Source organism: Mizuhopecten yessoensis, unplaced genomic scaffold (genome assembly GCF_002113885.1).
Source record: "Mizuhopecten yessoensis strain PY_sf001 unplaced genomic scaffold, ASM211388v2 scaffold11037, whole genome shotgun sequence".
In the NCBI taxonomy this organism is placed as follows: domain Eukaryota; kingdom Metazoa; phylum Mollusca; class Bivalvia; order Pectinida; family Pectinidae; genus Mizuhopecten; species Mizuhopecten yessoensis.
In genome coordinates, this window is record NW_018408847.1 from 286,441 (window position 1) to 308,010 (window position 21,570).

The window sequence follows — 21,570 nt, forward strand, 5'->3', positions numbered from 1 at the left end:
GATAGAGACCCTCCCTGGCTCAGAGACCTATGTTGTATGCAAATTCCTGTTTTCACAGCTAATAGGTACTCTACAAGATAAGCACTGGCGTAGACTTTGTTCAAAAGCCAGGTTTGGGTCTTGCCAAGAGTTTTGTTCCCGAGCAGACGGGCAGAGACGATTACTTCCTGTTTAGCAGACGTGAAAAAAATCTGAATCGCAGTCCCGGTGATAGAATCGACATGATCTTTTTATTGTTGCTCAAGGATCAATAAAAAGGAGTAGCCGGATTTCATTGGAGGAAGTCGACAGCCAAGTTTGTTTCTTTGTGCATGTTAATAGGCAAAGGGGAATAACTCGTCCCAAAAACCCTTCAGTATTATTCCTAGGATAGTGGCCACTGGGTTTACTTACATCTGCATTATTAAAGAAAAATCCTAAATATCACATATCAGTTTTTAACTCATTCACCCCTGAAGACACGTTTGAACTCCTCGAATTAAAAGGTTGGAATAGTTCATTATGGAATTTCAGGGGTGAATGAGTTCATTATAGCGCTAAACCAGACTTTGTTTCTCTTTCTGTAACCTGGTTTCATCAACACATTTTTTTCAGAAAAATCCTAAAATGTTTCAAATCAGCTTAAAAATATGGCCCCGAAACAGAAGTTTCAAAGATTAGAATGATGAAATTCCAACAAATGGTATTTCGTTGTCCTGACGTAAGCCCATCCCCCTTTCTTGTGTTGGATGTGTTCAGGCCCCATTGGCATTTTGCATGTAATTTAAAGGAATTGACAAATATATCATGAAAATTGAAATGAACATGGTGATAGTTGTTTGTTATAACACATACATAATTCCAGTAATAACAGTTGTTTAAGACATGTAAACTCGACGATATCTGACTTTCAAAATTTTGAAAAACGTAAAAAAAATATTGATTCAAGTATTTATGTTTATATTTTCTGAAGTTGAGCGTTTTGAATCCTCGGACAAATAAATGTTCTTTTTCCGGTTTTAATTTTATCAATTTAAATTTTAACTGAATTTGACTTCTGTATTAGGTCTTCAGGTTTGTTTTAAAATCTGTATGTAGTTCTAACGGCCCACCTAGAGGGCTTCAACATATATGAGCTGGATTTAAGTTGCCGCAACTCTTCATTTGATTTTGTCGGATCATCTCTTCTTTTGAAATTGTTCATTCCTTTGAAGCTTAAAACAAATGATTAGTCCTCGACACCGACACAAATACTGTGTTCCTTAGAAAAAATAGTTTTTACGACATTTAACTTCGTTTATTCTGAACACAGGCATATATCTGCCTCTATATTCAGATCATAGTCCATATTTATTTAATCATAATAAATAACAATGTTTTTGATGTGATGTCACTCCAGTGCTATTGTGAATCTCCTTTAATCTCCCAAAATGTATCAATGCGGTTTTCGAAATTAAAAGATTTGGTGCTTGAATGACATTCTCAGGTAGGAAATTCTAGTTGCTAACAATTCGTTAAGTAAATGAGTATTTCCTAACGTCCAGTCTGCTCCTTGATTTATCCAGACTGAGTGAGTGTCCTCGAGTCCTTTTATCTTTGATGATGATTATTCTGCTACTTTTTCGTTATTTTGTTTTGTTTTTTTGTGGTCTATCAAGGCTGAAACTGATAACAAATATTGACCTTCTGCAAAAATCTTTGAAACGATCTACATAGGAACTCTTCAATGAAATGAGCGGCCATAAATTATGTTCAATTGTCAATATGCTGCAAGTCATTTGTCGACGTAATTTGTGTAGAACGAGACTGAGTTCAGGTCTAGTATTTGGATCAATTTCTTGATGAAAAGGTTCGGTCAGAAATCAACAATGAACAAGAGAGTAGAAAACAGAATGGCACTGATTTATGAAACTCACTAACGTTATTTGCACTAAATATCCTGATCAGTCAATAATCCTTGATTGAAATGTATGGTTAGAAACCATGCAATCATGATAATAAAAATGGAAAAGAGCATATCGGCATTTGTCAATATTTTGAAAGTCAGCAATATCATTTGTACAAATAAAAAGCAGATGAGTTTACGAATATTCGGATCAATCAAAAAGATCTTTTACTATAGGAATCATGTAACCCGGATCGTGGAATTGGAAACAAGCATTTCACCAAAGTGTGCTGTTCTTGTTAACATCGTGATGTTTGGCAATAGCCGCAGTAATGTACAATATGAAACAGATCAGTTCGGCATTCTCTGATCAACTCAAATGCTTCAGTGAAATGCGTGGCCAGGCGCAGATGACAGGAGCAAGATTAGACTTCTTCAATAAATATGTTGACATGCGTATAATAAAATATTGATGTGGTTTCATCCTGAGTATAGAAATAGCTGTGGACACATGTAATGGCCGTCTATATATTAAAGTACACAGACCGGGTCCTATCTTTATTGAATTTCTCCTAAAGTGCACGAATTCAAACGGCATCGCGATACGATTAAGACAGGTTTTCTAGTCTTGGTTTGAGTTTGGTCCTGTATCAATCACGTGTACAATGAAAGTATAATGTGAAGCTCCGGGGATTCATCATGATATTACCGGTATTGGTGCGGACACTATCGGTACAGTAGGGTAAATAGGTGATGGGCTGCGCCGTCCCCGCGGGGGGCCAGGAAATGGGCGATATGGGAAGGCGTCGGGGCAAGGAGCACAATGTAATTGACAAGATGAATTGAAAACTTCGTGGAGGGTGAGAACGGTGATCCAACACAGGCATGTCACAACAAACTGCTGTCATCTAAAAGGCACAATATCAATAAAACGGCAAACTTTCAGTGAGGAGAAGTTGGAGGTTAAAGTACTTAGCCGTGGAGGCAGTATCATATAGGAAACCAACTTTTAAATGATCACCTGTGAAAGTAATAGGCCTCTTACAATAAATGAAACCTGTGAGGCCATGACCTCTTGAGAATGGTGACCTCTGTAAAACCATGACCTCTTGAGAATGGTGACCTTTGTAAGACCATGACCTTTTGAGAATGGTGACCTCTGCTTGACCTTGACCTTTTGTGAATGGTGATCTCTGTTAGTCCATGAACTCTTGTGAATGGTGACCTCTGTTAGTCCAAGAACTCTTGAGAATGGTGACCTCTGCTTGACCTTGACCTTTTGTGAACGGCGACCTCTGTTAGTCCATGAACTCTTGAGAATGGTGACCTCTGTAAAACCATGATGTTTTGTGAATGATGACCTCTGTTAAACCATGACCTTCTGAATATGTTGACCTCTGTTGGACCATGCACCTTTTGAGAATGGTGACCTCTCACACATCCTCTTGAAGACAATGGCCTTTGGAGGATTGTAACCTCCAGCGTTAGGCCTTAGAAGTTTACATTTTGTTTGTTTGTATGAAGGTTTAGTATCCTAGCAACAGCCTAGGTCATTTGAAGAAGGTACCTAAGCAGATATAAGTAGGAAGGGCGAAAATGATACAGATCCTAAGTGTTGTAATGCAGGTCAGTTTCGTTTTTTTTCAATGTCCCCTTCGCAGAAGAAACTGAAGAAAACCACAATTCTACAGTTTGTTTGTGTTTTATGTCCTATTAACAGCTTCGGTCATTCAAGGTTTTGGTGGTAGAGGGAAGCCAAAGTTCCTGAAGAAAACTGCCGACCTACAACCAGTACCTGGCGACTGCCCCACGTAAGCCTCAAATGTGAGACCCAGTGGTGGAGGGCTAGTGGTAGCAGAATGTCAGACGTCTTAACCACTTGGCCACTGTGACCCCTTGGCCCGATTCTACAGGGGCCCCACACGAGTCGCCTCCTATAATAACATACTATGGTATACATCAGACCAATATTTCTTCAAATCTTTAGGGTTTTACAGGGATAGAAAATAAGCAGACCAATACATTTAGAATAGTGGGTTCAGTGAACATGTCCGCTTTGGAGAATGAGAGATGTCTAGGACAATAAACTGCTGAAGTGAAAATCTTATAATTGTGACAGCTTGAGCGACCTTCTAGAGAAAGATGAGTTCAAGAAAAAAAGGACCTCGGGGGGATAATGATGACCCTGAAAAATGGAAACAAATATGTTTGAAAGACTTGGAGTTCTGGAGAATTGATACCGCTGAAGGAATGACCTCTGGAAATATTTGACCTCTGAAGAAAAAATGTATAAATTGCTATGCACAACACATGCACCATAGGACTCAAAACTTCAAACACTTAAACAAAAAATATCCTTTATATAATGTGGGTTTGCACTTGATTTCAAAAAATATTTCGCCCTTAATTGAAATAAATTTTGTGTAAATATTTCTAGTTTTAAGAAATTGCTAAGCAAGCAGGTTCTATTAATTTTTGTCCCATGTAAACAGATATGTGATTTAAATTTATAATTAAGATTGCTCTTTTATTTTCTCTGTATGAAAATGTATTCAAACCTGCTTAAACCAACCCCTGAATATTCTGACATCCCATCTAATTTAGTCAGCGTTCAGCTGAAATCATTTCTTAATGAACACTAATCAATAATATCTGTGTATTCTGACATCCTATGTAATCCGACCAATAACTTTACCATAGGGTGTCAGATTAGACAGGTTTCCACGCACAAGGAAAAAAAGGCATTATGGGAATAGTGAAATCGGGAGCTGGTGAAAGGATAAACTGTGACCTTATCATATAAAATGACAATCCGCTCGCACATTGCCTTCAGACCTACCTAGACACTTTTTATTCGCCATATAAAGCAAAAAGAGACTTTCAACAACATGCCTTATACTCCCATGGCAATAAAACCGACGGCGTTTTTTTCTGACCATCTATACATATAAAGTCAACCAAGCAATGGCGAGTCCATTCCGAGCTCTGTTTCTCTCAATCTGTGTGATCTCCGTAAAAAGCCTGACATCCGCAGATTTTTTATTGTAGGAAATTAGCCTGACAAAAAGACTTTACTCGCCTGCCACAGAACCCCATTGTACACCAGACAATAGAAATCTTCCTGTAAACATCAAATCTAAACTGCTGAACTCGGGCATCAGAATCAATATTTAGTTGTTCAGTATTTTTGTTACCTAAATTTTACAACAGTCTGTTCCTTATGAATTGGAAAAAATATAGCATTATTGTATTGAAATTGGGAATATATTCCTCAGTTATTCGTCATTTTGGGAAAATAAGGCACTTTTAAACTACGGAAAACAGCCTGTATTCGGCTGTAAAACAGAGCAAAAAAATATCACTGTGTTTAAATGTACAACATGTTTATTTTGCTGTTTTGTCGTGTAAATTTCAAGTAACAGGTTACATGTTATCAAAATAATAAGTTAGAAAATATTAAAAAATTCATTTGGGATTATTTTTCATCAAATTAAAAAAAAAGCTTGAATAGTTAGAAAAATTATTAGATAAAAAAATCACTCGGGCGTTCTTTTCATGAAATGAGAAAAAATGGCCCAAATAGTAAGGAAATGTTAATCAACTAAAACGTCACTTGGGATTTGTTCCGATCAAATTGGGAAAAATAGCCTGAATGCCATGGGCTATTGTCATGGTCCTGATTTGGCTATGTTAGTTACTGTAAACACATATCATTTAGTGATAATCTAATTTTAGCGCCTTCCTCTGAAGCAGTAATTTATCTACAGTGCAAATTACAAGAGAAAAGTTTTCCACAAATACATCTGTTCATCAGGAAGGGTGAGTATGTTGTTTAAGATTGTGTTGATAGACAGAATGTATGACTTCGTCTTTATTTATATAATGGTCCTGAAGTATGACTGCTGATATATGAATATTTACTATCGTATGGCATTGCCACTATATAACCCTACCAAATTCAGTTGGCATTCATTAGGGCTATGAATGCCATGGACCGATTGTTGGCGTCATCATTATTATGACGTCATAATCGTTACATTGGAAACCACTAACCCTTCCCGGGCGATGGCTGTTCTATTCATTAAACAAGCATACATGATTCATATATTATTTGAACTAAATGCTGAATAATAATAAGTGTTATGGAATTTTCTATGAGATGAATATATTCCAAAAATGGTAAATATGAGAATTGAACTGCTTTCAGTTGGCATTCATAGGCAATATAAATTCAAACTGGACAAAGGCAAATCTAACAAGATGCGCTAGCACGTTTCATTGAATATGTCTATGTCCAGTTTGCAACCATATTGCCTATGAATGCCAACTGAAAGCAGTTCAATGCTTAAATGTAAACATTGTATGGTCATAACAGGAGGAGTATCCCCAAACCTTACCTTCTACGATCAGATCTATCCGCTGAGCCACCTGTCCGAGAGAGTTTCGGAATGTACAGCTATATGAACCCCCATCGGACCGCTCCAGGCTACGAATCGTCAGTTGGGTGCGGTCGGGACTTAACGTGATACGAAGTGAGTTGGTAAGGATCTCTCCATCTTTGGACCATTCTACGAGTGGTTCTGGAGACCCCTCTGCCTGACAGATCAGTGTCACTGTTGCCCCCTGCTGGTGACGTAGTGTACTAGGCGAGCTGTTTGTAATCTTAGGGGGAGCTGAAACGATACAAAAATTACAACAAATGAGAGACAGAATTTAAAAAATAATTTTGATGAAATATTAAATAAAAGCATTAATACATCAACACCTTATACCTAATACAGATATGTTTTTTTTTAATTTCAGAGTTATTTCCCTTATAAGTAATTTAAACTAGCTATGTAGCAGTATACCAAATGGTTCACATTTTCCCGAGAGTTCCTACATATATGTACATTTGTATTCTTGTGTAGAATGAAACCTGTCTAACCTGACACCATGTGGGACATGACATAATAATGGTCGGATTAGACAAGATGTCAGAGCACTCAGTCTCATTTGGTAGTTTTCATTAAAAATGTGATTACTGCATTATGTTGGATTATACATGATGTTGGCAGACTCATAGGGATCAGATGAGACAAGATTTCAGACTACTCAGAGGTCAACTAAGACAAGATGTCATAGTAATCATTTGTTTGTATTTAGACAGAATGTCAAAATACTCAGAGGTCAGATTATACAGGATGTCAGAATATCCATAACCCACTCTAAATTGTACTAAGGTATCTACAGGTTTAACTCATTCACCCCTGAAGTTTCATAATGAACTATCCCAACCTTTGAATTGGAAGAGTTCAAACATGTCTTCCGGGGATGAAGGAGTTAAAAGAAAATGAAACTCTCCTGGAATGGAGGTAAATATGTCACCAAGCGACTTACATGTTCCATCTTCATATGTTGCAAGGACATGTACATTAAACCACAATAAAACAAGACAACAAGGAACAAGCTTTTGTCAGACCTGGACTTCTGAGTGGGACACAGACAACATGGAACAAGCTTTTGTTAGACCTGGACTTCTGAGTGTGACACAATCCCTTTCACAGCACAACATTATCGTACATGACACCTAGAGTTTGTCCCAGTATAAGATGCACGAAGCACTGTATATGGTAGTCAATGATATTAAACTAATGTGCTAAGTTAAAAGGAAAACGAACAAAAAAAAATGAATTCTATAGCGAAACTTTAAACTTATTTAATCCTACACGCTATCCTATAATCAAATTATTTACATTTTGTACAAAAAACCCGAACAAATTAAACCCAAATCTCTCCCCACGAAACCAAATCTATCTAATGCTACAAATGATAAATAATACATTTTCTGTAAAATTCTTTCAGCGTTTATTTCCTTGCGAACATCACCGGATCAATATTGATCTAATCTTCGTGATCAACAGCCTGGCTCCCCATGCCAGAAGATGTACAGCGCGTATGTCTGGGTGACCTTTCAGCTTCGCAACTGTTGCTGAAACTGTGAGCCTCATGTTTATTTGCCTTACAAAAGAGAGAGGACCGATTTCTATGGGATGTTACAAATGTCTGATTTTTTGCCATAACATATATATACAAAATTTGCTAGCGGACAAAACCAGAAATGAGACTTTTACAATATCCAATTCATTGTACTAAAAGTCGCAAATTTATATACGTAGTCACTAGCAGTTGGGAGCACCAAATATATTACTATTACAGTATTACTACTGAAAATATTCCAATTTTTTTTAAATTTCATTTCAAAACACTTTCACTTTTAATTTTTAAGTACCGTAATACAATCCAAACAAATTTTCAGGTTTAAATAAAAAATAATATATATATATAAAAAAAAAAGTAACATCACCCGTTAGATTTTATAGTATTTTATAAGCTAGCCATTAATAAAATCTTCAGCACCATTTCAGAATCATTTGTGCATAATTAATCAAACATTTAAAAATATATTCACTTTTCTTCATTAAGTTCCAGAGAAACGTTTAAAATCACCGCAATGCTGATTCATTTCCCTATAAATATTCAAACATTTACAAAAAAAATCTTTTCTTTCAGACATTACAAGAGAAAGTCTTGAAATGTTTCACTCAAGGACAAGGAGAATTGTCACTTTGATAAAAAAATCTTTAACAAATATCTTCACTAATTCTATTTTACAGAAATTCATCAGAATTATTACAAAGATTACTCCAATCTAAAGTCAAAATCAACCATTTCCTGCAGTTACCGTGGTAACTAAAATCTTCAACAAATACTTTCCAATTATTTATAGTCTGGAGCATTATATGAAATGTTAATTAAAAGAGATTAAATTTTCTATAAGATGTTACCATAGATTTCCCAAATGCTTCCAAAATGTTTTAAAAAGTGAAATTTTGGCGAAAACCCGACAGAGCAATCTTTAACCCAGTGTCATATACAATGTATGTAGCTGTATAGGTTATCTATACGGAGGCAATACGAGAGGAAAATTCTAAATGTGTATTTCAAGTGTGAACACGAATGTGTCAAACAACAAGTTTTTCTAACAGTAACACCGATCGGCTGCTGTTTGTAGTACCAATGCGTTTATGGTGATGTAATGGTAAGTTCCTATGACTGGTGTTGGCCAACTTAGGACCAAAATAAATGCTTGTAGTCATTACAACCTGTCTATTCCAACCCCTGTCTAATCAAGATACCTGTCTATACCAGATATGACATTGAGATGTCAAAGACAACAGATATGACAAATTTAAGCCCCTGAGTTATGTTGCAAACTTGACCAAGGTCAGAGAAAACTTGATTTTCGCGAATAGTTGCACACATTATTTTTTTAATCATGGCAATTGATATTAACGAATCTTTTTAGCATGACAATTTAATTGATCATCAATCAAATGAAAACTTTGAGGCTTTTTTCACCAATGAAACTCATTCTATATCCTATTTGTGTTTTGTAAACATTATTTTTCATTTCCTGAACATGAATCGGAGAAAACCCACTGACTAACGACTGCCCCACGCAAGCCTCGAACCCGTGATCCAGTGGTGGAGGGCTAGTGGTAGCACGAACCCGCGACCCAGTGGTGGAGGGCTAGTGGTAGCACGAACCCGCGACCCAGTGGTGGATGGCTAGTGGTAGCACAAACCCATGACCCAGTGGTGGAGGGCTAGTGGTAGCACAAACCCGCGACCCAGTGGTGGAGGGCTAGTGGTAGCACGAACCCGCGACCCAGTGGTGGAGGGCCAGGTAGCAGAATGTCAGACGCCTTAACCACTTGGCCACCGCGGCCCAATGCAGAGCATGTGTTGAATATGCGACAATTTTACCAGATTATCTAAACGAAAAAAAAAGGTGAGTAGTCAATACAGGTGTATTGTCTGAACACAAAACGTGTAAACAACACAACAAGCGATCTTCAGAGTGTCGCATTACAGTGCCGATAAGAAATAATTAGAATAAGATTATTTTTTTGTGTAATTAAGTGTTGATATCTTTCCTGTGCAGGAAAATGGCAGATCAAAGAGAACTTGTCCTAAAGAATAGTTCTGTTGACAACCTGAGAATTTCAGAGAAGATCCTCCTCCTTTATCGGTCTGTGTTTCCTCGTAAGACTACACGGGACCTATAAAACGTTGGAGAAAAGATATTTAACAATTCACCACAAATTAACGGGCAGTGAATTAACACTGAATGGGCGGCCTGTAACTGTAGCGTGATCACAGGTATAATAAAATTACCTCATAAATCTAGCGGTTCCACACAGGTGTATTATCTATCGCCCAATAAAGGTAGCGTTCGTCCCGTAATCAAAGGGACACAGAGTCTAATCAGGGAAGGTCATCACCACGGAAACCATTATAGTGCACCTGTGATCCTTGTGCGGATTGGACTCGTAAAACTTTCAGTCTGCAGACGTAGCACATAATGTTCAACTATTATACATATGTACAAATCGTGTAGGTATGCGGGTTAATTATTTCGGTAAATATCTCCAGAGGTACCAGATGCCCTCCAAATGACCTTGACTTTCAACCATATACAAATGCCCTACAGGATATAGACAGGCTGTCTCTGTGCTATCTTCAGATATACCAAACGACCTTCATATGACCTCCAAATGACCTAAACAATGTCCTTCAACCATAAAACCACATAAACCAAGTTCAAGAGGGACACCAAAACTCACCTCTTCACGTCTGCATTTTAGAATCTTTGCAAAGACGTTATGTAAATACCACCCTTTTATTTGTTCAATTATGTGCACATTGCTTGCTTAAATGTATAAAAGTGATTGTAAGCCTTTTTTTTTTTTGGTTTTCACAATTATAACCATTACTATTATCCATATGTTGTAAAGCGCTTTAGAGTAATTTTACAAATTATATAGGGCGCTATATAAATGTTGTATATTATATTATATTGCATATTATTATAAACTTCATATGGCCTTTACATGACCTTCAGTTTGGCTAAAGGGTCACAAAGTTATTAAATAAGCTGACTTTTCCCTCACAGTGACAACCATAAACAGATCCATTATTTGCACATGTTTGTAATTAGGAATTCATAATATTGAAATTACTTAGATGCCCCAGCTATCTTCAAAGAACGAATTGCTAAAAATTTGATGTATGCATATCAATCCCCCCCGCAACAGCCCTGAATGACATTCTCTTTAGAGTTTAAACCTCCCTTCTCAATTTCACTGGCGATATCAGGCCCTTCAGCCAAGCTACCATTCATCTCAATTCAATTTCCAAAGACATATTTTACGAAATAATTGAGTTTGTGCTAGGAAGTTTAAGTGCTGACATTGTGTTTTTAACAAATTATTTCCAATGGTATTATTGTTGGGATTGATAGCAATACAAGGCTTGACACCTCCTACAGTTCTACAGCTCCACGCTGAATCAGCGAGAAATCTCCGTCCCAAATCGCACCTGAATATCTCTAGGTCAAATTTGAAACTGGGTTAGTCCAAGCAAATATAAATACTTCTTTCGTAATACTAGAGAAAATACATGATTTAAAAGATTAGTTTATAAAAATACTTGTATAGCAGTTTTGTAGTACATGTTGAACAATTATGTTTTTCCAATTTTGCCCTCACGATTGATTCAAACCTTTAAACTGAACACAAATTTTCATGATCAGTTTTCTGAAGTTTCAATTTCTTATCATCAAACTTTGCAGGACTATTGAGAAACTCTTTTTTATTTCTGGTTCTACATGTTGTTGGTTGTTTTTTTCGTATTTTTTTTTTTTTATAAAAGATTTCAATTAAAACATAATTCATTTTTTGTGTAAAGCTAACTTCTTTATTTATATATACCTGGAAACTCTGTACCCAAATCCAAATATATAAATCGGCTTTTGAACAAAATGCTAAAATTGCATTTTTCAGTTTTCTGCAATGCGATCAACAAAATTGAAAGTTTGCAGTACATTTAAATTCTGTAAAAGACTTGACAAAAAGTGAAAAGGCTGAAATATAAATTAATTAACTAAAAAGGCTGAAACTGTCACAGGAAACAGATACATCTTCTACTTGGCCTTATACACAGAGATATGATCCTGTTTATGACAAGCTGAACTCTTCTGACTTCTTAGCCAGAATTTTCATGATTCGTCAGCTTCACAAGTCGGTTACACTAAAATAACCTTAACTCATTCACCTCTGAAATTTCATAATGAACTATTCCAACCTTTGATTTGGAAGGAACAAATGCATCTTCAGGGGTGAATGAGTTCTATTTTCTCTAAAGACCTGTTTGTGCTTATTTTTTTGTTTTCACGATTTTGTATTTGATTAATTTTGATGCATCTTCTGTTTATAATTTCATTTTTTTCAAATCAAACAAATTATTTATGAATTTTGTGAAGCTAACCACACTTTAAAAATCCATGATGTTCTGATCTTAACACAATCTGAAGTTATCCCGGGGGGGAAGAAGGAACGTTCTTCCATTTTCTCCATTCACACAAGAACACGGTTATATCATTGATGGCAACACCAGACATCCACAAGGCATGTTCCTTACACAATCAGTAGACATTTTTATACAAATGTGAGAGAGAAAAGAGTTTTTGTTCTTCCAATTTCTCCATTCAAACAAGAAAACCATGTCATCATTCAAGGCAACTGAGGAAGACCAGAAGGCATGTTCTGTACAGAATCGTCAGAACTCCTTAGAATCGTTACAACAAACGAGAGAAAGACTTGTTATCTTGTTATTTCTGTCATGACCGTGTACTTATGGTGAAAATTTCATTCATGAGCTCATGAATGCAGTGAGGAGAATTGTTAAGCACGAAAAGGTTTTGCTGTAAAACAAGAGGCACACAAGACCTGTATCGCTCGTATGATTCTTTTCAGTTTGTTATCTGAACTAAACAAAAGTTTAAAATACTTTGTCATGGTAGCCGTCTCATTTTATTTTCTGACCCAAATAATTCAAATAACAGCATTTGGTAATAAGGCCAATAACAAAAGATTTGTACATTATTTGGCTAAAACTGATCTGGTGGAATTGAGTATTAGTAAAAAATGTCTCGGCCAATCAGAGGACAAGGTTGTCATTATAAAATGTCTCAGCCAATCAGAGGACAGGTTGGTCATTATGAAATGTCTTAGCCAATCAGTGGACAGGTTGGTCATTATAAAATGTCTTAGCCAATCAAAGGATAGGGTGGTCATTATGTATCTTAAATTAAGTCAATTAAAAAATATAACAGCACTTGTTCTTGATAGTGAGATCAAGTCTGGTCACTGAAGGAATTTGAGAAGAATTGAAATTTGCAAGGAAGAATTGTGTAGAGGTAGGAAATATCAGCCAATCCAAAGCCTTGGCAGACATATTGGATTTCAAATGAGCCGACAACAAGTCTTAACTAGGATGATAATGTCAACATATAGTTTGTTAACATTCCCTGAAAATATTAGACCTGGAAAAGCAGTGAAAGTGTTTTATGTTTCAATTAATCACTAAGGCCTAAAAACATAATCTGTGTTTAATTTAACTCATTCACCCCTGAAATCACATTTGAACTCTTCCAATTCAAAAGATGGAATAATTCATAATGAAATTTCAGGGGTGGATGAGTTAAACATCACATGGGTGGGATTCCAGGCCTAAATTTGAGATTGTACATCAAGTTTACTATTTTAATGAAGTGAAATTTATATAGAAGATATCACAATGTGAATGGAAACAACATGTGCAGAAAAAGTCAAAATAGACATGAATCTGAGTGTCTTTCATGCATGATGCAACCTCAGACAGTCATGGTAATTAGAATCTGGGTACTGCACAACCTTTACAATCTGTGTCATGCACATGCTTGAAGTACAAGAAAATGTTCATACAATTCAATCCTTCCGCAACCTCAGACTTTTAAAACATTCTGGGTTATTTGCAACCTTGACTTTTTGTGTCATGCTCCAAATACACAAGCATGTGCATACCATTCAAGCACTTTACGGCCTTAGATACTTAAAACAATCAGGATCATTTACAACCTTGACTTTCTGTGGAATGCCTCAAATAGACAAGACTGTGCATACCATTCAAACATTCTACATCCCCAGAGACACTTAAAATTTAGGTCATTCACAACCTTGCTTTCTATGTCTATCTCACCTTTAATTAAATTACAATGCAGAAGATGCAGTCATTAAAAACCAATCTTCCAATATTTCAAAACCCTTCCTAGGAAAGGGAAATGAATTTGATTAAATCACAAAGGCAGAGACTGATGTGTTGAATATAACAGGCATCTCATGGACAGATTCAGGATCACTTTCAAACGGCCATGTCTAACGCGCGATGTAATTGATTGTCTCTACACATCCACTAAATCTTCTAATCTCCTTGCAGGCTGTTTTTCATTAAAACCTGCAGGGAACTTACTTTTGGTATAAAACCTTGTTATTGTTTATTCTAAATCTGGATCACTCTCAATGTTTGTATAAGATTAAATACTACATCTTATTTTAGAAGTCAGCTGTCAGGAACTCTTGAAATGGTTTGGAGATACAAGCATTACGATAAACCTTCATTGGATCCAGATCAATTTGACATTTATTCTGTGACAGATTACTTTACAATGTCCATATTGTTATGGTTTCTTTGCCTCTAAATTAGCGATGGCGAGCAAACACGGATGCTTTAGTTGTTTTGGTGGCCAAGATCGTGCACTCTAGCCAGGAAATCGCGGTGTACAACACAGCGAAAGCTATCGGTAATGAGAGCTAAATATTGGAGCTTTTAAAACGTTGACACCTGCGATAGTCTACGAGGCAGATTGTGTGAAAAGTTCTTAGAGATGTTGACTTAACAGTATAAAGGCTGTCTAACAGAAAATTGAAGGATGTCAGCCGCAGTCAGACATGATGTCTAGCGTGTTGGACAGTGGTTACTACAAAATGTGCGTAAAACATACATAGGCTCCCTCTCCTGCTAATCTCAGAACCAAAGGAAAAGTGTGAAACGTAAAGTCAAACCAAAGAAATGGTGCTTAATTAACACAAAATCTGATCAGAGAAATGGTGCTTAATTAACACAAAATCTGATCAGAGAAATAGTGCTTAATTAACACAAAATCTGATCAGAGAAATGTTGCTTAATTAACACAAAATCTGATAAGAGAAATGGTGCTACCCTCAAAGTCTGACCCCAGCAATCGTGCTGAATGCAAAATCTAACTAAAGAAATGGTGTGTATCTCAAAGTCTGATAAAAGAAATGGTGCTTATCACAAAATCTGACCTAAGAAATGGTGCTTATCACAAAATCTGACCAAAGAAATGGTGCGTATTTCAGTGTGATCAAAGAAATGGTGCATATTTCACAGTCTGATTAAAGAAATAGTGTTTAACACAAAGTCTGACCAAAGAAATGGCACTTCAAGTCTAAAGTCAAAGAAGCAAAAAATATAGGTCATGGAGACCAATATTTGACATGTAGTGCTCCTCAAGCTGTATCTATATATAAACTCTATAACTGATGGAGCTGTAATGTGAAATCTAACCAAGATGTCATGCAGGCAGATACAAAAAGGCACACAGGTAATGCACTACCACTTTACTGTAATTGTAGGTTAGTGGGATATAGAAATCTCTTGTGCTCTTAAGTGCATTTCGGTCAACTCAATATATGGCATCAGAGGCACAAGACGCATTGGATGACTTAAAAGGTCGAACATCAAAACATTTAACTTATAATGCACGCCGATAAGGATCTATCTATGTTATATATATGTTTTTCAAATATTGTCGATGCCCAATCCAAACTTTTATGAATGACTTTCTACAGTAAATATTTGCGTACAGTGCACAATTTTTCGGGGAATATGAAGAAAGGGGTACACACTATACATTGGAACAATCCAAAACCAGTCATGGGTCGCGACCATTTGTCGTAAATTTTTTCGGGGATTTGTTTGGTTAGTTGTATTTTTTTAAGGGAGATAACTCCTGAATATGAATAAAAATTCATCATTTGATTAACGTACCATTGACACAAGGCTTCAGAGGCTTGTTAACTGATTCCCCCCTGAAATTTCATAATGAACTTTTCCAACATTTGAATTGGAAGAGTTCAAATGTGTCTTCAGGGGTGAATGACTGAAGTTCTGTTCCCTGATTTTAGGGTAGAATTCCTTATCTCAAAATATTGATGGACTATTTTTTTCCTTTCTTTATCAGGAATTTGTTGAAAAATAGGAAATTGCAAGTTCTGAAGATAACATAAAAATGAAACAACAACACATTTGAAAAGAGCAGAAAAAGATAAGGTGTGGGAGTATCTAAAAACAGTCCACAAAAGCTTCACAGCAAGTCTGTGTAATAATTGTGTGTTCCCCTTAGGTGATGTCATTTCCGGGCCTTGTTTTAGCGGTAGACGTTCTCTCTCTGATCAGAAGGACAATTTAATGATCACTGTACATGTATACCGTTAAGACGATGTCATGTTTCTTAGAGTCAGACAGTGAACAGCTTGAACCCTTTCAACCCTATGTAACTTTAATAAACTCTACGGTAAAATGATCTGGATGAGTTCATTATGGTTTATAGTGTTGAAAGGGCCACCTTCACTAAAATGATTTGTTTTTGTGCACTTCCTGGGGAATGACAATTTAGAATAAAAATGTAGTTCTCAAAACAGATGTCAGTCTGAGTGCAGTCTTGTAAGCCACACACATCCTGATGTGTTTTGTAAGGTATAAATCAAAAGATACAATGCTGAGACAGTATGATGTCAAATAATATGCTAAGTGACATGCCTGTGGGTTTTGTAAGAGTTAGCTCCCCTTCCTTTCTGCTAAAATATTATCTAATAAATCATCTAATGCATTAACAATTGCCAGGATATTTCAAAAGTTTCATCAGTTTTTGTGTAGTTTTCAAATGTGTCATGACTTTTTTGTGAACTTTCCAAATATGTCATCAATTTTTGCGAACCATTCAAATATGTCAATTATTATTGTGCACTTTTCAAATGTGTCATCAATTGTTGTGTAGTGTTCGTGTCATCAATTGTTGTGTAGTGTTCGTGTCATCAATTGTTGTGTAGTGTTCGTGTCATCAATTGTTGTGTAGTGTTCGTGTCATCAATTGTTGTGTAGTGTTCGTGTCATCAATTGTTGTGTAGTGTTCGTGTCATCAATTGTTGTGTAGTGTTCGTGTCATCAATTGTTGTGTAGTGTTCGTGTCATCAATTGTTGTGTAGTGTTCGTGTCATCAATTGTTGTGTAGTGTTCGTGTCATCAATTGTTGTGTAGTGTTCAACTGGGTGCCAAATAGAGTTATGTATCATATTGGTAACAGAGGACTAACATTTTCAGAAATAAATATATCCCTTATTTTTAAATCTAATTTGCATATTAAAATTAAATCTTTAAAATGATGATACGGGCCAAATTCCTAGCATGGGCTAATCATTGGTCAATTGTGGTATGTCTACAAATCAAGTGTAATGTTTCTACACAAGACTTCAGTAACAGACCTCAGACCAGCCTTCACTAGCTGACTGGTCGCAAAATGCCACCTATCTGTCCTATCAATGGTCATACCGGTCACTTTCCCCTCATCTATCTTCACATCCGATTCTCACGCCAGCACAAATGCCCACCGTATATCGTCTGTATATCGTCACAGGGGTTTCCGACCACACCTCCAACATTACTACAGTGATTCTAGACAGCAAATGTCACATTACTCAACTAAATCATTTTTGGACGATAAGAACATGTACCAGCCTCTAGTTTTCTTACTTTACCGCTAACATCCTAAAAAGTTTTCTTACTTTACCGCTAACATCCTAAAAGGTTTTCTTACTTTACCGCTAACATCCTAAAAGGTTTTCTTACTTTACCGCTAACATCCTAAAAAGTTTTCTTACATTTTACAGTGTTCTTACACTTAACTGTTAATATCCTAAACACTTTACCTCTATTGTCTTAAAAGTTTCAACCACTTTATCTTTATATTATTGTCCTAAAAAACTGTTAATATCCTAAAAAAATCTTTCACTTTATCGTTAATATTCTTAACACTTTACCTCTATTGTCCTAAAAAGTTTCAACCACTTTATCTTTATATTATTGTCCTAAAACAAATCCTAACACTTTACAGTTAATGTTCTAAAAAGACAGGATTTTCATTGATTCTTATTATTTTATTTCAAAAGACTTTCTGTAATTTCTACATTTTTTCGACATAACTTTGTACAGTACGTAGTATACCTTTACTTGTACAATGAGAAATAAGGACAATGTTCCAGAATCAGACACAAAAGGAAGATGATGTCTTTACCAACAGACCATTGCTACAGTTAGAGACAAGGAGGAAAGATATCTATGATGGAAACGGCGACTTGTAAATGTTAGATATTTGCGATGAGACTATTTGTAAGATCAAGACTTGATCGTTAATAATATTTGTAAATTTGACACAGACTATTTTTCCACAGTGTATTTGTAGAGTCAGGAGTCACGGTTTAGACGATCAAATCTCCCGTCATAGCCGAGTAAACCCGACTTTGTTCTGTTGGTATACCTTGGTATGATGTAAGACAGCTATATTAATTGACTTTGTAATGACCAGACTTTATTTGTTCTGTTGGTATACCTTGGTATGATGCAAGACAGCTATATTAATTGACTTTGTAATGACCAGACTTTATTTGTTCTGTTGGTATACCTCGGTATGATGTAAGACAGCTATATTAATTGACTTTGTAATGACCAGACTTGTTCAAGGCCTTTCATATGTCAGGGGGGCCATCCCTCATCTGTAGCTCACCGAACATCCCTCCCACTAAGGTCGTTATGTACGTCCCTTAAACAGCACACCAAGAACAATGACCTACATCCAGCAGAACAGAGCAAACTTTCATTGTCTGCACTTAAAATAACTAAATGAATTTGTTTCAAAATTCAATTTAATTTTCTCTTTTCAAAAAAAAATTTAGAAAGTTAATTGATTGACAGCAACGTTTTGGATCAATTCTTTTAACTCTTTCACCCCTGACATTTTTTGGCAGTGGTACAGTAAACTTTAAGCATAATTTGTTGCTCTATATGTCCGACATATGTCGACACTATTTAAATAGCATTTACAGTAAATGGAATTTTGCTTGATGACATTTTATGAGTGTTTTGTTAATTTCATTATCCCCATATCCCCAATTCCTTCCTGGGGAATTGGGTTACTACAGAAATTGTATATTCTGGAAAAAAATTGACTGGTCAAATTGGGGTACTGTTTTGGATAAAATTTAACCAATCCTCTTTTGAACAACCATATTGCTGGAACAGTCCACAAACCTATTGCTTGGATATTATTACAAAGAGTGCATAAAAACAGTGAAAATTGATGAATTGCTTTTGACCAATGAGATGACAGGGTTCTTATGTAATACACGATCAAACAGTTTTAAGTGAAGAGCACCCCACTTATCAGCTCTCTCTCTCTCTATATAGAACTAATTATAAGCAGCCAATCTATAGCCGTTTCTGAAATAATTAGCAGCCTGTTGTTACAGGAATCCATTCTGCGCCAATACATGCATTTTGTATAGAAGTGTGCAGCGAGGTGATATGTCGATGGATCCCGACTAGCACACATCCTTTACACCTCCAGACTCTGAGGTACAAAGGTAACCTCTCGCCTTTAACCACACACAGCCACTGCAGTGCTCTGTGAAACATGCACGATAGCAGCTTGATCAAAGCAGAACACTGACAGCTCCGATCCTGCATTATAACTACATATGTAGTTCAATATTCTTGCAGTAATTTTAAGAGGGAAGGGTAAAGAAGGTGTAGGGTTTGTAATTAGGTCAGTTTTACCTGTAACGATTGAAGCACATTACACCTGGCTAGTTTGCATTTGTCCACCAGGTGGAGCTGTTTATGATTACCAGGGAGGAAGTGGAAATCTTCTGCTTTTTCAGATTATTTGAAAATTCTATACTTATACTGTTAAAGTGACACGCCTATAATAAAATTAACGTCGCACAGAATAATTTCTCCATTTAAAGGTAACATTCAGATCTATTATGAACCTGTGTAATCAGAAAACTTTCTTATCTGGAACAGAAATCCATCGACCTCAGTGGGTCTCCCTCCTTATTTAGTAAATCAATCATGGTGCTTCGCTCAGACATAACGATCATTCTAGATCTGTGGTCCTCCTCGAGAACCTTTTTTTTGATTAACTGGGATACCGGATGGAATACCAATTAAATGTAAGCTAATATTGTTGGGGGTTGAAGGGTATTCAAACAGAAAGAGCATATGTATATATACGAGGGCAGGCTACGGGGCATTTATACGGCAGCATCTCCGACACTGAAAGGGCTACATCGTCCAGACAGATCGCTCCAGTGGTTCGCTTTATATCATATTGATCACAACAATCATGTGCACATAAATATAATACTTTTTCTGACACAAGATAATTTTACCAGACAATTTCTGTCTTATCAATAGCTCTGATAGCCGAGACAATGTGTTTCTGATTTGTGTATGTAGCTCCCACTCAATAAATCCCGATATCATCGCGAGGGGAGAGGCCGTCGCTCCACCAAGACCACGCAAATCCACACTTGTTGTCCATATAGCAGGAATAAATCCAATTCTAAATCTGATAGAAAAAAACCTCAACACAGATATACGGAGAAATACATTGTACAACGCAATCGACACTACGAGTCTCGCGCTGACCTATACCACACACTGTGGATCTCTAACCAGTGCACACAGTTCAGAGAAAAGTGGGAGTCGATCACGGTCCACAAGGCTAGTGGATCTCTAACCAATGCACACAGTTCAGAGAGAAGTGGGAGTCGATCAAGGTCCACAAGGCTAGTGGATCTCTAACCAGTGCACACAGTTCAGAGAGAAGTGGGAGACGATCAAGGTCCACAAGGCTAGTGGATCTCTAACCAGTGCACACAGTTCAGAGAGAAGTGGGAGTCGATCACGGTCCACAAGGCTAGTGGATCTCTAACTAGTGCACACAGTTCAGAGAGAAGCGGGAGTCGATCACGGTCCAAGAGGCAAGTGGATCTCTAACCAGTGCACAAAGTTCAGAGAGAAGTGGGAGTCGATCATGGTCCACGAGGCTAGTGGATCTCAAACCAGTGCACACAGTTCAGAGAGATGTGGAAGTCGATCACGGTCCACGAGGCAAGTGGATCTCTAACCAGTGCACACAGTTCAGAGAGAAGTGGGAGTCGAATGTCACCATAAGTTGATAAGATATCAGTTAAATGCTTGAATTTTTTAAAGATAGAATTAAATTGACTGCAGGTAAAAATCTTGTGTTTGAACCTTCCCTGTAACTCCCATCCACATGAATGCATTAATCTCATTCAGCCCTGAAAATTCATAATGAACTATTCCAACCTTTGAATTGGAAGAGTTCAAATGTGTCTTCAGGGGTGAATGAGTGAATTAAAGTGAAGGAGATTATCAAACACAAACCTGTCATGTCACCTGTATTGGTGCAGGTCAACCTGTAAATGACCTCCAAGACATGCAAAGATCGTAGTATTTTTTTTTTGAAATTTCCTGCAGTTGCGCTCTTTTTACCTACATTGAAAATGTTTAATCACTTTTTAAAGCTTTATATACTCAGCAAAAAGAAAAAGTTTAACAAGAATTGTAACAGGGACCTCATGTCATGTTTTGTTCAAACAAGTTAAATCTAGTATGAA

At 36.6% G+C, this 21,570-nt stretch overlaps 1 protein-coding gene across 3 annotated transcripts in view; it reads right to left on the reverse strand.

Annotated features, from left to right (window-relative positions):
* Positions 1-21,570, reverse strand: part of LOC110464826 — a 500,325-nt gene that overhangs the window by 42,136 nt on the left and 436,619 nt on the right. For all 3 annotated transcript variants that reach the window (XM_021520273.1, XM_021520271.1, XM_021520272.1), the window contains exon 4: positions 6,262-6,537. In XM_021520273.1, the coding sequence (XP_021375948.1) occupies positions 6,262-6,537 (276 nt within the window). The remainder of the gene's footprint in view (positions 1-6,261; positions 6,538-21,570) is intronic.